General features: G+C 33.2%; 1 protein-coding gene across 1 annotated transcript; it reads left to right on the top strand.

Moving 5' to 3' along the window:
• The first annotated feature begins 61 nt into the window (after positions 1–61).
• LOC132546294 (protein lifeguard 2-like) lies at positions 62–13,051 on the top strand. Its single transcript, XM_060210014.1, has 11 exons — positions 62–151; positions 1,843–1,943; positions 3,968–4,191; positions 4,669–4,733; positions 5,119–5,175; positions 5,778–5,868; positions 6,807–6,844; positions 7,149–7,236; positions 8,330–8,434; positions 9,181–9,228; positions 9,505–13,051. The coding sequence occupies exons 2-11, from the start codon at positions 1,859–1,861 to the stop codon at positions 9,649–9,651; spliced, it is 948 nt and encodes a 315-aa protein (XP_060065997.1). The 5' UTR covers positions 62–151; positions 1,843–1,858; the 3' UTR covers positions 9,652–13,051.
• The last annotated feature ends 1,584 nt before the right edge of the window (positions 13,052–14,635 follow it).

The following is a 14,635-nucleotide window of genomic DNA, read 5'->3' as shown; positions in this document are numbered from 1 at the left end:
TTGTCCCTTTAATTTCCACAGTAACGCGCATGCGCCCTGGCACATCTCATGGCGCTGACATCTCTCACGCGACGGAAATTCGAGCATACCAACTACAAACCTACTTTCGCTTCCGGGTTTCTGTCAGTGTTTTAGGCGCTTAAATAGTCCAGTAAGTACTCCCCAGTTGTAGATAGTCGAAAAGACAAAATCGTAAAACATTATTGAAATCTTCACGAAGCAAAAAATATTCCGAAAATGTGAAACCTGTAATCTTATTACGTAAACAATCCATCCTGACCTGACACCTTCATCTTGTTGATGTATTAACCTCAGAACATTGTATTTGAAGTAGATAATGATAAAAAAACGGCCAAGATAAGAGATGGACGCGTTGTGTCTTATAATATTGATATAAATATAAGGCATGTGCTGTCTTTTATACCTTGGAGCGTTTGTTTACATCGATCACAGGGGCACATTATTGACAATATTACGAAATCGTTATAACCTCACACCCATTAGTACGTCGTTACAAACCCATGTATTTTACGTTAGTTCATTGAACTTCTATTTTATAATTAGGATTATTTTGAAATCAAGATTGTAGGCCTAACAGTAAGTTTAATGGGTAAATATTTATTACCCTGCATGCTTTGTCTTCGACAGGCAACCTTCGTATTTTATTTCCTTGTCACCTTGCCGCCACTGGTAATGATCATGGGGAATTTTTACTCAAAATGTCTTTATTTGGGAGTTGTACCATACAACTAACACAGTCTGAAAATGACACACAGAAATAGGCACATACACTGAAAGTGTTACTATACGCTACTTGACAAACAAAACCATGATATCCTATAATTTAATGAAAGTCAAATTTGAGAAGGGTTAGATGTTTGTTCCGTCAAATTAGAGTGATTAAATGTTTTCGAAACTATGGAACTTCACACTATGAACATAACAGTTGAATTATGTATTTGAAAAATCATATAGAGTATCATAATGGCCTGGATGTGTTGTAGTCAGACTGTCACACATCATACATACATGACAGAATGAAAGTGAATTTGTGATTGGGGTCTTCTAATTGATATAAGGATTATGGTTGAGAGGATTCAAAAAGTAGGAGAGGGCAACAGTTGTTTTGAGTACAAGATGAAAGCTAGGGCAGAAACATTGACTGGGGGTGTAGAACAAGGAAAAGGTGCCTTGGTAATCATAGTCATTTGTTTAGATAGTGTGTGACTGATGACCGCAAGTGGAAGACTTTCTCAAGTGCAGTGGTAGGTGTAGTTTGCTTGCATAGTTGTCACATGATGCGGGATGCTTCTATGTGATTTAGTGACAAGATCAGTAGTAAAACATGGTGGTAATCATTAAAGTTATGGGATGTCGTCATTGTAGAATGTGTTCATCATTATTATATTGTTTTGTTTTTCCTGATGACTCGGAAATCAGACTTGGCTTACATTTCAGTCCATTAAAACAACCAACCTGTACATCCCAAATGTGACTAGACAGGATTTTCTCACCCATATCCAAAACTCTTCATTTCAAAACTACCATAAGGTGACAATCCTTCTTCCTAAATGACCTATTCTAATGTCCCAGAGTTACTGCCCTTTGTTTCACACTGTCAAATGGTGAAGTAATAAAATTGTTAGCCAGTAGGGTCTAGAGAATGAAATGACCATATTTGACTGGAAGAAACTGGTGAATTGGCAGAAGTAAAAAAAAGTGTGTGTACTTGTCAATTTGTACATGGTTACTCATGCTCCTGCGAGTTTGCCTGCTCATGATAGAAACAATGTTGTATTGATGTACTTTAATCATAAATAGACTGTTTTATTTTTATTACAGATCATTAGACGCCATCATGACAAGCTATCCTTCAGCACCTCCTCCATCCTATAACATGGCAACTGGCCACCAAGACAACAAACAAGGGGGTTATACATATGGTATGTGTTGTGATCATACATATCATATATACTGAATGTAGCTTTCCTTGTGATGCGCTGTGTGTGATGCTTCCTGTCTATACATTTCACAGGGCATTCATTTTAACCTTGACATTTGGCAATTTCAGAAATCTGATCATAAACCTGACAGATTAACAAAATTATTAAACATTCGTGAAATGGACATGTCTTTTCAAACTCAGTAACTCATAAACACATGATTCAGTTGTTTTTTTCCTTCTTCTTTTTTTGTGTTTTGGAGGGGAGGGTGGGAGTAAAGGAGGGGGATGCAAGCTAGGATACAATTCTCACCAAAATAATAAAATAATGTTAGTGATTGTTGAACTCAGCAATTCAAGTGAAGTTTTACATGTGAATAGAACTTGAACCCATCATGTTCACAAATTACAGTGGTTATAACTATATGTATATACTTGTAATTGGTAGTTAACTATTGGAAAAGTCTCTCGACATAATTGGTAGATGCTCCGAGTCACAAGACAATTTAAAGAAGATAAATCATCATTGGAAGGATTGTGAAATTTTGTCCATCTTCTTGTTATAAATATATATATAACAGTACCAACAAAAACTAGTTTAGGTCAGATATCCAAAAGTAAGGTTTCTATAACAACTCATGTGTGCACACCTTTATACAACCAAGAAATGAATTCTATTAGACAAATCACTACAAGCCCTTAGCTTTCTATCATTACTAAATTAAACCTGGAGACCACATAATGATCTCTCTAAACTGATGCCACTCTAATTACTATTTCTATTTCCTGTCTGATCTAAATTTCTTATTTTTCTAAGTCAGTCCCTTACATGCTTATTTCTCTGTTCGGGAAAGAAGTCTTTACAACCTGTATAATATAATTAGTTCAATGGTTTCATCATCTGATTAAAAATTAATTACATTGTGTGATAAAAATATACTTATGTTGCTGAACGTACATTTTCTCTTTTCTTTATGGAAATATGTTCATATTATTAACAAGAGACAAAGAGCCTAGTGATCTCTAGTAACTTATTATCATCTGGATTCAGTTGTCTCAGTCATATCAGTGGGCAAATTGTAAAGTTTTGGTATCTAAAAGAAACAGAAAGTTAACGTGATACTCTCTTAATGTAATGTTATAACTAGCTTGAAGTCAAAATTCATATGGCCAGGACATTCCATAGACAACTACCTTTACTAAACGTGAGTCGAACAGATTATGTAGCAGTGTAACAAACATCAGATACCTGATCTGTGTGGAATTTAATCAGTTGGCATGGTGACATCTAATTATAGCTCTGACTGTTTAGTTTGCTGTTGTGATGAATCCCGTCTCAGTAAGATACATTAGTTATATAAGAACAGTATATACATTTGTCAGTTTCTCCAAAACAGGTCAGTGTTCTATCACCAAATCGGACCAGTGTTGCCAGACTGTATGGTTTCCTACTAAATTTCAATGATCCAATCTCCCATCCTTGATTCTCCTTGTGGACATGACAAAAAGACTAGTTTGATCGTTTAATGTACATCAATGAATCAAGAATCTTAAGGACGCATAACGGTGTATTGTAATGGTTTTGAAGATGGTCATTTTTCCTTTGTAATCTTCAAAAGGAGCGTATCAGCCTGCGACTGGTCAGTTTTTCTCCCCTGGAACCAATTAAATTTCTTCACTTGTGTCTTCAGTTTTGCCATGACATGGTTCAGGGGTGCAGGCAGTAGTGGTTATTGTAACCCCAGGAATATCGAGGATGCCAACGTCCTAATTCGAGCAATCTTGTTAGTAAGACCTAAAGATTAATACTGCACACCTGCTTAATCTGGCCTGATGTTTGGTACCTGTGACATTCTTTGAAACACTTTTTTCTTAATTTGATGTTGTCCATGCAGTATCGTATATAAAACTGTTCACAGTGAATTGGGTTCCTTTAACCCATAGATTGTGAGGAATGTCTCAAAATAATATTGTTATGTTTTGGATGACTATTTTTGGCTAGTGTGAAAAGTTAATATTTTTCAGGTGGTGGATATGGACAAGAAGGAATGGCAGCTCCTGCATCTAGCTATCCAAATCAATCATACAACCCTCAACAGACTCAACCAGTAGCAAGCTCCGTAAACTGGAGCGGTCAAACTGCCGAACATTCCAACACAAGCCGTGTTGCCACACCTAATGATTCATTTCCAATGGGAGATATGTCATCATTCTCTGACAAGAACATCAGACGCAGTTTTATCAAAAAGGTAAAATATATGGATAGACACTTCACATTTACATGATACATAAGTGTCTTCATGGAACTTGATGACTGCACCATCCTCGGCAGTTCCCTGCATGTGGGGTGCAGTGTGCTATACATTTGTATTTCAGCCGCCTCGACCCTATCCTTTATATAGGTCCATAAAGGAAACCAAAAACTGAGATCCTGTTGACATTTTTATACTCCTATATAATACTGATACTGAGTGGGGGGGGGAGGAATAATGAGTTGGCAGTTGGACAACGGTTCTACATCAATATAGTTTTACAGATTCTTTGTCACAATTGAAGCTAATATAGCTATTTCAGTGTCATTTGCTCTATGTGTTAATTTTTTCAGAGTTGATGCAAAAATTAGTTTACAAGCAAAACTTAAATCAACCAGGTAGAACATCTTTCTTTAAAATTTTTTACAAATCCTACACATTCCCTATCTTGCTGAGATGTATGATTTATTGAAGGTTTACCTGATCCTCATGGTCCAGCTTCTCTTTACATTTGGATGTGCTGCACTGTTTTCACTCGTGTAAGTATATCATGATTTTTAAGTTTTGTTTGCATTCAACTTCTATACATTAATCGTTTACAGTATTTATTACAATGGAACTCAGATGATGATCAACAGTTACATATTGAAGAAATACATTTAAGGAAGACAGGTCATGATTGATGAAGCATAAGCAGACAAATATTTATGCATATATGAAGATATTTTAGGTAAAACACTGGTTAGTAAGGAATTCTAGACAGATATACCAATATCTGTGATCTTATAATCAGTATTATGAATTGAGAGGTGTAATAGAAAGATTTTCCAACAGTCTTGGAGTTTGTTAAATCAGTGGTGATTGTGAACCTGGATGCAATTTTCTTTGACTTTGTATTTCAATGATCCACATTATTTTTTTCAGAGATGAAATTAGCCATTGGGTCCAAGGAGACGGTCGCATATTTTACTATGTATCCTAGTAAGTACAGTCTATTTAGTCACATTGCTGTAATTCATGTTTAAAACTCATGCTATGCAGCATAGTAAGATGTATGATTAATGATGTATGAAATCACAATAGAAACCCAAACTCTATATTGATTGAGTTGATTTCCATATTTATCCTGCAAGTTTCACATTTATTGTAACAAGCCCACTCATGGTGTTTCTTAGACAGCAGAATTAGATATTTTTTTCTATTTCATTCTGCTTTGAAAATCCTAACTCTGAGTGGGAGGTAATATGTAATGCCGACCCTGGCAAATTGATTGATTTCCTATGAATATGATATACTGTAATTACTCATTATCAGAACTTTATTATTTTTCAAATTAAAGTCAGGAGGAGATGAAAGTTTCCTGTTATTAAAAGAACATATAATTTTTAAGATGGGATGTATAATTTTGCATATGAAATAGGAGATAGTAGGTAGTTCTGCTTCTTTTTATCAAATTGCATGTAAACAAAATAATACCACACTCCTGGATTGTCTTAAAGGGTTTATACAGGCCAAACAAGAGGTGTTAGATCATTTGTTGGCATTAGGATTTGTTTTTGAACTTATCTGACATTATTTTACAGTGCCACGTTCATTGTGACATACTTTGTCCTGGTTTGTATTCCATCTGTGCGGAGGAAGACCCCGGGGAACTACATCTGCCTGTGTGTGTTTGTAAGTCTACTTGAATTAAAAAATTACTCTAGACCTCAGCATTAGGAAAGTATTTTAAAGGAACGTTAGCTTCAGTGGAAATTATCCTCAGAAGAATTTAAAATTGGTCATTTATCATTGGATGTTTATAACATAGGTGTACTAAGAATGAAAAAGTTTACATAATATATAATTTATGATGCTTTTTTAAAACTTTTGCATCTTAAGTGAATGGTAACTGCAGTACATGTTGTTAAACTAAGAGTAGAGAATACATTGATTTTGTAAGCAGTGGGAGCAATCTTGAGCTAGGGGCAGTAACTCTTGCAAATTTTTTAGAGTAGGCCAATAAAGACAGAGGTATCTGATAATGAATAAAGCTTAGTTCCTATATGAAGCTAAAAAAAGAACATCTAGCACAATGATTTGTTCAGTTTATCTTGTTGGAGATAGAAGTGATTCTATTCAAATCACCTTTCATCGGTGGTTTGTCGTTTGTCTGTCAGTGAACAGTTCTTGTTATCACTATTTCTTGTAAAGTACTTGCAGGACCTTTCTCAGATTTCATACATAGGTTCCCTTTTGCCATGCAGCCATCTTGGATTTGGACAATGAAAGATTTTCATCACTACTGCTTGAGAATCATATAATGGATCTTTCTCCAATTTCATATGTTTTTGGAATGATTAGAAAAATGAAATGGCCAAAAGCAACCATCTTGTATTTTGCATTTGATGATTATCATATCTATTTCATAGAAAATTTTCAAATTTGATATAGATAAAAATCAAAACAGAGGAAAAAGAGAAAAGAAGAGAAAAGATCCAACTTTTAAAAAACAAATAAAGATTGAATAAAGGTGGGTGCCAAGATTCTTCTGGGATCTCTTGTTCAGTAAATATTACTGTTATAGTAACTCTGAAATTTTCTTCAGTTCCCTGTTCTGCAATATTTTTCAGACGTTGGTGTTTTCTTACATGGTCGGCACTATCTCCAGGTGAGTTTTAGTAAAACAAATTCTGCCTGTGTCAGAAAAAACGTAGACTGAATGATTAATTTGAAATACATAGGGTGAATAGGGTTGTTTGATAAAAGTACACATTTTTCTAGCTATGACTGATATGCTGTGTTGCTGCTTATAAAACGAGTGCTGATATTGTATTGCCTTCTGCTACATCTACATTGACATTACATTTAATGCAACTCTTTGTTCTGAATTTGCTGTGTGTTCCAGTTTTTATGACACATACAGTGTGTGGTGTGTACGTCTGCTGTATATACTACAATTTTATATGTTCCAGCTTTTACGATACATACAGTGTGCTGATTGCAGCAGGAATTACTGCTCTTGTCTGCCTGTCTGTCTCCTTGTTTGCTATTCAGACCAAGGTAAGACAATGTAACGTTGTAACGTCATACATACATCTTGAGGGAGTACGTTAAGAAGGAATAACTATCAACACAATTCACCACTTACCTCTTACCCACCATATGTTAATCTAAAATTGTCTTTATTGAATATTTTGTTTTTTTTTTTTTTTTAATTGCAGCTAAAAATCAAACATATCTGTCACATTTAAGAGTAATTCACTGGAATGTGATAAAAGACACTGTTATACTGCATCAATCAATCAAATAAACCATGGCTACAAATTGTCCAACTACTGCACAATATTTTGTCAGTGATTGATCTTCAGTTGTCATTTTCCAGTAAAATTTATCAAGTATTTACTGACTCATAATATTAGATTTGTTACCGATGAATTCTTTCATTTCAAACAACATTTCCAATGGTTGGCCTGCATATTCATCTAATGTCTGGGACATGTCATTGAACTTGTATCACAGCCACTCGTGTATATATAGGTCATCTTGCATTAAATAGACAGAAAACAATCTGTGAAATGTTCCTCTAACATGATTTTGTAAAATATCTGTACCAACATACTCATAAATAAATAAATAAAAAAGAATAAATAAAAGACAAGAAACAGTGTAGTTTTAATGTCTGAGATGTAACATGCACTAGAGCTAAATGATTTCTTTACTACATCTGCCATGATCAGGACACAAACCACTTATGCAATTTTTGAAAATTAAATGCATTTCATTGATCTGTTCAATCTTATTTTATTCACTTTGTGATATGAACAAAACAAATATGTTACATTGATTTTTGCTTGTGAAAACACCTCTCTGATATGGACACAATATTATTGAGTGCTTTGGAAGTTTTATCCTTTTAAGAGGACCTTTCAATTGATTTTATTGATTTCTGTTTAGCAAACAAGATTCGGAGATATATTCAATTGGAACAGACATAACAAATATTTTGTATCACAGAATTCTGGCTCATAATTAATGGATATTAATCTTGTAAAAGATGAAACACTGTGTGATGTAAAATTTGGTGATGCTTTATCAGTGATAAGTAACTTGTACCAGCATTAACAAATGTTAACTTTGAATGTTTTTTCCACAGGTTGACTTCACCATGTGCCATGGACTGTTGTTTGTTCTTGTCATGGTCCTCTTCTTTTTCGGTTGGTCTGTGCTGATTGTGTACTTAACAATTGGATTCAGCTATGTGAGTGTACTATTCAGTGTCTCAGGGTTGTAGACATGCCTCTAATTGATTTGGTTTAATACTATCACAAGGCACATAGATGTTTATATGACCATATCGCAACCTCCCAAAAGGACACAAATTCAACACATGCACTTACCTGGCATACACCTGAAGGCCGTCCTTAAATGGTCCTAGATGTGGATAGGATATTAAACACTAGAAGTCAAACATGGATTAACATTAGTCATTGATGTATTCCGTCTATTTATAGTTTATCTTCATAGATGAACATTACTATAATTGTTGATACTTAAATGAATCCAGAGCCATTATACATCACCAGTGAGTAATTGATGAATTAGAATAAAAAGAAATTGTAAAGAGTTTGATAATTGTCATTTGAAATGGAAATGACAAATTCTGTTTAACATGTTATTAAGATATTTTTTCAAGCATTCATGAAAATTACATCTTGATTAATTGGATGATACAAGTGTTGAGTACCTTTTTCTTTGGTGAAATTACGATACATCTCATACCATATTAAATAATGATGTCATAATTGAAACAGGACCTTCAGCCAATCACAGCTCCCTGAGGTGGATCATAACAAGATGAGATAAATATTTATTAAACTTGTGCTACAGTTTAGCTTCAAAACTTTAGAGAAACTTCTGTGGTAATGTGTCATTACAATACCCCAGGACTGGATGTAGTCATCTATAAACTGGATAGTCCCTGATGTAAAATGTTGTGTTTTTCAGATTCTCCATTGTGTTTATGCTGGTGTGGCTGCTCTCATTTTCTGCGTGGTAAGTTCTAGAAACTCACTCTGAGATTTGTTATGATGTATAAATATCAATCAGAAACCAATAAATGATTTATTTATTGAAAATATTTAATTGTTGGAGAATTCTTTTGTCTCCTTGACGACTGGTCCTACTAAAACTGCAGTTATATTGTATATCTTATAGCTAGATGACCACTAATGACCGTGGGTCTGGTCATCTTTTCAGTATCTTTTTTCATTTGACTGTCAGTTTTATCTTTAGAGTTCCTTGTTCACAAAGTTTTTTGTATCTCTACAGTTCCTGGTATATGACACGCAGATGATTGTAGGAGGCCGCAAGCATGAACTGAGTCCAGAGGAGTACATTTACGGCGCCCTGCAGCTTTACATTGATGTCGTGTACTTGTTCCTCATCATTCTCTCCTTATTTGGAAAATCAAACTAGAATTGAGATGTGTGTCTTGTTTACATTAGGTTTCTCTCATAGCCATATTACAACTTGGGACATACTAACATGATAAAAGTGTTTTTATAATAACAGGTTTGCTTAATACCACATGCTATAGTTACATTGTAAAAAACAATACTCTTTTTTCATTGTTTTGGAAAACTTACATTTTTGAACATGGGCATCTGACTGACTTACAAATGAATGAAAGAAAAGTCATACAAAGGATGTAGGTTATTTTTGGCATTTTAAGACAGTTTTGAAATAAATTATAAAGTTCCAGAAAACAAATTGATATCTAAAATATTATGACTGATCAAATGGTTGTCAGGCTTTCTCTCTTTTAAAAGAAGTCTGGAGATTGGAGCTCTCCGTGGTGGGGATATTACTTTTGAAAAAAGCAATGTTTTGTAGAAAAAAATTCTTTCATGATTGGTATTGATTCTGGGCCAACAACTGACTTTTACATGTGCCACTTTTCCAGAGTTGAAATTTACGCACATATTCTGACACCAATGTTAGATCCATGATGTCTTACTAAAGAGAATTTCATCAAGGTCAAAGATTATTTTGAGGATTTCATATCCATCCTTGATGACTCAATTTCTTCTAATGCAGGACAGGTGAATCCAGGCTTGCTACGTTTACAAATGTACGTGTATATTGTCTTTGTCTAATGGTGGGTTTGGGATGATTGGATTTACCTGTCATAACTATTTATGAAATATTCAATTCACAATGCAGTAATGTCATTTAAAATGATGTATTGATTCTCTAATTAAGAAAATATGCAGATGAAAAATCCAACAGGGTCAGTTAAAAAATAATGCACATCTTGTGTTTGGAGATTTCAAAATTTCCTTCTTTAGGGTAAGATTTTTCTATCACAACTCCAAAGTGTTGAAATTTTGTATTGTGTTATAACCTGTGATTTCATTAACATTTCAAAATCTTTGTGAGCTAAGAATTCATTGTCATCAACTTGGTTTTTTCATCCAAGTCTAATACACAGTTAAAATAGCAACAAAGTCATCCTAACCGTTTCCTTTTTCATTTGTGATGTTTCATAATGGATGTTATTGACACAAAAACTGATCTGTACCTTAAGTAATGTGTTGTTGATTGTAAGAATATCACATTCATAATTTCATCATCACAATCACATGATGTCTGATTTTCTTCTCACCAAAGATCAAAAATACAATTATGATACATACACCATGTGAAACTTTATTTAATCCTCTACGGATCTACCCGAGGACGTACCGCAAAGTTCCACATGAGGAGTGTTGGATCGCCCTTTAATTATTAATCATGATAGATGTATAACGGAAATATAGGTTCAAAGTGATATTTTATTATTTTACATTATCGATGTAAAGTAGTTTCATTGAAGAAGTCGTAACGAAACCTCATTGTCATAAACACAATTATAACTTCAGTGGTACCACGAAAGTTTTGAACGGTGCCTTAATTAAGCTTTACTTGAACACCTTAATATACTGGAATGACAAGCCTTATAAGGAAATGTCTACTGACCACCGAAAGTTGCATAGAATCAATATTAAATATATCATTGATTTCAGTGACGATGGCATGTCAGTGATATGTGATCTCCTTAATACTTACATGTAGATGTCAGATTGGTCGGGGCCGTCGCACTGGAAACTTCAAACATCTTTTCAACAAATTTCATTTAGTTCAGTTTTCATGAAGAAAACTACTCTAGTGGTGATTTATTTATTTTTTTTTTTGTCTTCAAATATGTTGATGATGACTTTGGATTGACACAACATAAGTCACCTTTGTGTTCACTTTTAAAACCCAAATGTTCTGTTCTTGAAATGTACAGTTATTATAAACATTCTTTTTCTCAACATTTTTTGAGCAGCAAAAAATCTGTACTGAGAGCAAAACCCTTGGATTTAAAGATGCACAAGTAATGGTAGGACATTAGTTTTGCTTAATGCTGCTATATCATTACTAAGGTGGAAATTCGTCGATGCCAAAGAAAACATTTGTCAATTTGTGTCCTGTTAATGTCATTTATGTTCCTTTTTGTTTTGTGAGATTCAGATGACCCCTGTTATGTTGACCTGTGATGAGTATGTGTTTTGTAAGACTAATGTTTGTGTCTCATAAAAATCTTCATTCATGCTACGATACATTGTTATATAATGTTTACACTGATGTGTCAAATCCATTTTAAATGTATCTTGCATAAAAACACAGTTTGTTTTTATGTTTTCTTTTCCTTGGAATTGGTAAATCTTATTGCCATTCACATTAAAAAAAAAAAAAAAAAGGATTGTGAAATCTAGTCCATCTGGACTGATTTCCTTATGAGTATGTTTGTGTTTCTATTAAGATGTGGAACTAATTTTTGTGGTGACAACATCCACTAACATATCTAACCAAAAGTGTAGATGGGTTTTATTTATAAGTCAACATTGACTTCATCTCCCTATTTAGTTACAAATGTCAGAATAAGTGCATTATCAGGCCTCACTTGTATAAAACATCTCAACTTGAGATTTCCTCAAGTCGAGATTTTCCTCAGCTGATATTCATCAAAAACGGCTTGTATAAAATTTTCTCAAGGAACAGGAGGAAGTCATTGGCTAGGATGTCCTGAAATTCCTTGAGGAATTTTCATACAAGATATTTTCAAGAAGATATTAGCTGAGGAAAATCTAGGCTTGAGGAAATCTCAAGTTGAGATGTTTTATACAAGTGGGGCCTGATATGCTAAATACATCAGCCAGTAGCTTGCCATATTTTAGTTGGATATATTTTATTTGCTGAAAGTTCAAATGGAGAATGGTAACCAGTCTGACAAGTCAGAAAGCTACCTTGTAATATCTACAATGGAAAAGGATAACCTTATTGTGTCATATAATACAGCATTGCAAAAGTAGTATGATCATGTAGTTTTAAATGTTTGTGTTATGGAGCTTTGCTGGCTTTACTGACAAAATGGTCAAAGAAGCTGCACTAGATATGATAATATTCATCTTCATTATCTACTTAAGATACGAATAAAAGATCACATACCATTTCAGATTATGAATATCTATCTCTTTTGGATTTTCCATCATCACCAATATTTTTAATTTTGGAAAACAGGAAATTAAATGTTGAACGAGCAATCTTATGATGTACATATATTTGTTTTTATGATATCATTATTCTTTGGAGGGGATATGCTAGTCATTTTAAATGTGATGGATGTAGGGAAAAATTTTAATCATCAAAATTGCACTTTTATTATCATATTACATTTATTGTATATATCTCACAATCACTTACGTTTTAATCAAATTTGATATAAGTAAGATTATGTTATTCTTTTTCCAGTGGACCATACAATTTAAAAGAAAAATATTGTTTGCATATACTTGGTCATATATTAAACAAAATCTTTTAACTCAATAAATTTGTTTTGACAATATTTATCTGTTTATGGAATTCATGGATTATGAATTTTAAGTATGTAAAATTTATTTATAGGTGTCAATATTGGACTCATCTGTGATATCATGTTTTCACAAATTTTGCAATTCCCCTGACTTGTACATTCTGGATTCTATTTGGCTAGTTGCATTCAATAAAATTAAAATAGTTTTTATTTTATTGTTACATTTACATACCAATGAAATTGATTTTCTTGTGTACTCCGATGAAAACCAGCGTTAGTAACACAACTGAGAAAGTTTATATAAATGCATTAATGTTCAGTATGTTTTTTACAGAATATTACCACATTTCTATTATATGTAATTGCTTTTAAATGACCTTAATATTTGTCTTATAATTCTTAAAAAATCGTTAGGATATTTCTAATTGGAGAAAAACTTACCGTGTTTAGTATAATTAATCAACAGATACTTTTTATTTTGCATGAATTTGTACTCGTTACAATTAAGCTCTTCAACTGTACATGTTTAGATAATTATCGAAAGAGAGCACATAAGGGCAAGAATTATTGTAGTTTGCATGGCCCCATTGTAGTTTGACGACTATTAAGGTATCAAGTGTACAAAATAGTAGCAGTTTCAAGCTTGTGTTGTTTAACATGATATATATACTGCACATAAGATATTAGACTTAATCACCAAACACTTCAACTACAGTTTTATCACAATACAAGAAGTCTACTAAATACTTATCATACTTGATGTGAAAAATATCCATTTCATGACAAAGTATTTGTATACTAGTCAGTGAAATGTCTAAATGTGATATATGGTGTATTTTCTCTTTGCCTTCACAAGTAGCTGTTGAGTCTCACCTGTATTTGTATGTACATGTGTACTTCTACTGTTCTCCGATTTAAGAGATGCAGCTAACTAACATTGTAAGTTGGTAAGAAGCCGTTGGTGATGGTTGTTACAGACATGTCTCTGATATTTGTCATGTGGTCTTGCTTAATAATTCTGCTTGAGAAAGGGCGTGTCATGTCAAATATTTCCTTGTTCCAATCAGAGTTGCGATAAAAGGAGGTTTATTTTAAATTGAGGTGAACAAAGCACAAGTATTTTTTCTTAGTGAACTATAGATTGTTTCCTGTGATCACAATTACATTACTTTTCCCTTCTGTGCTGTATTTCTAAATAATTGTTAGTACATTTGAATTGCTGATAAAGCCAATATAGTTTATTTTTTGGGTTTTTTTTTTCAATTTGTCTTTTTTCACTTTAAGGTATGAGTTTCTATTTTCGATAATAGAAACAAAGCAATGTAGAAATAATGGTATTTTTAGCGTGATTTGTTGCAGTGTCAATAAAAGTCATGATATGAAGAAAAATTAATGTTCATATTAATTTGATTTATGTCCGTTAAATACATATATTGCGAGAGCATGACATAACTTTTTCGCTGGGGCTTCATTTTCTGATAAAGAAAAAAAATCAAAATATTCATGCTTCTCATATAAATTAATTTTTCAAAGCTGATTATTGTAAAAGAAGAAAGACTGCCA

Source organism: Ylistrum balloti, unplaced genomic scaffold, assembly GCF_031769215.1.
Source record: "Ylistrum balloti isolate Yb309-2 unplaced genomic scaffold, AGI_CSIRO_Ybal_v1 Utg369882, whole genome shotgun sequence".
Lineage (NCBI taxonomy): Eukaryota > Metazoa > Mollusca > Bivalvia > Pectinida > Pectinidae > Ylistrum > Ylistrum balloti.
The sequence above is the reverse complement of the archived record's forward strand: the minus strand, read 5'-3'. Positions and strand labels throughout refer to the sequence as shown.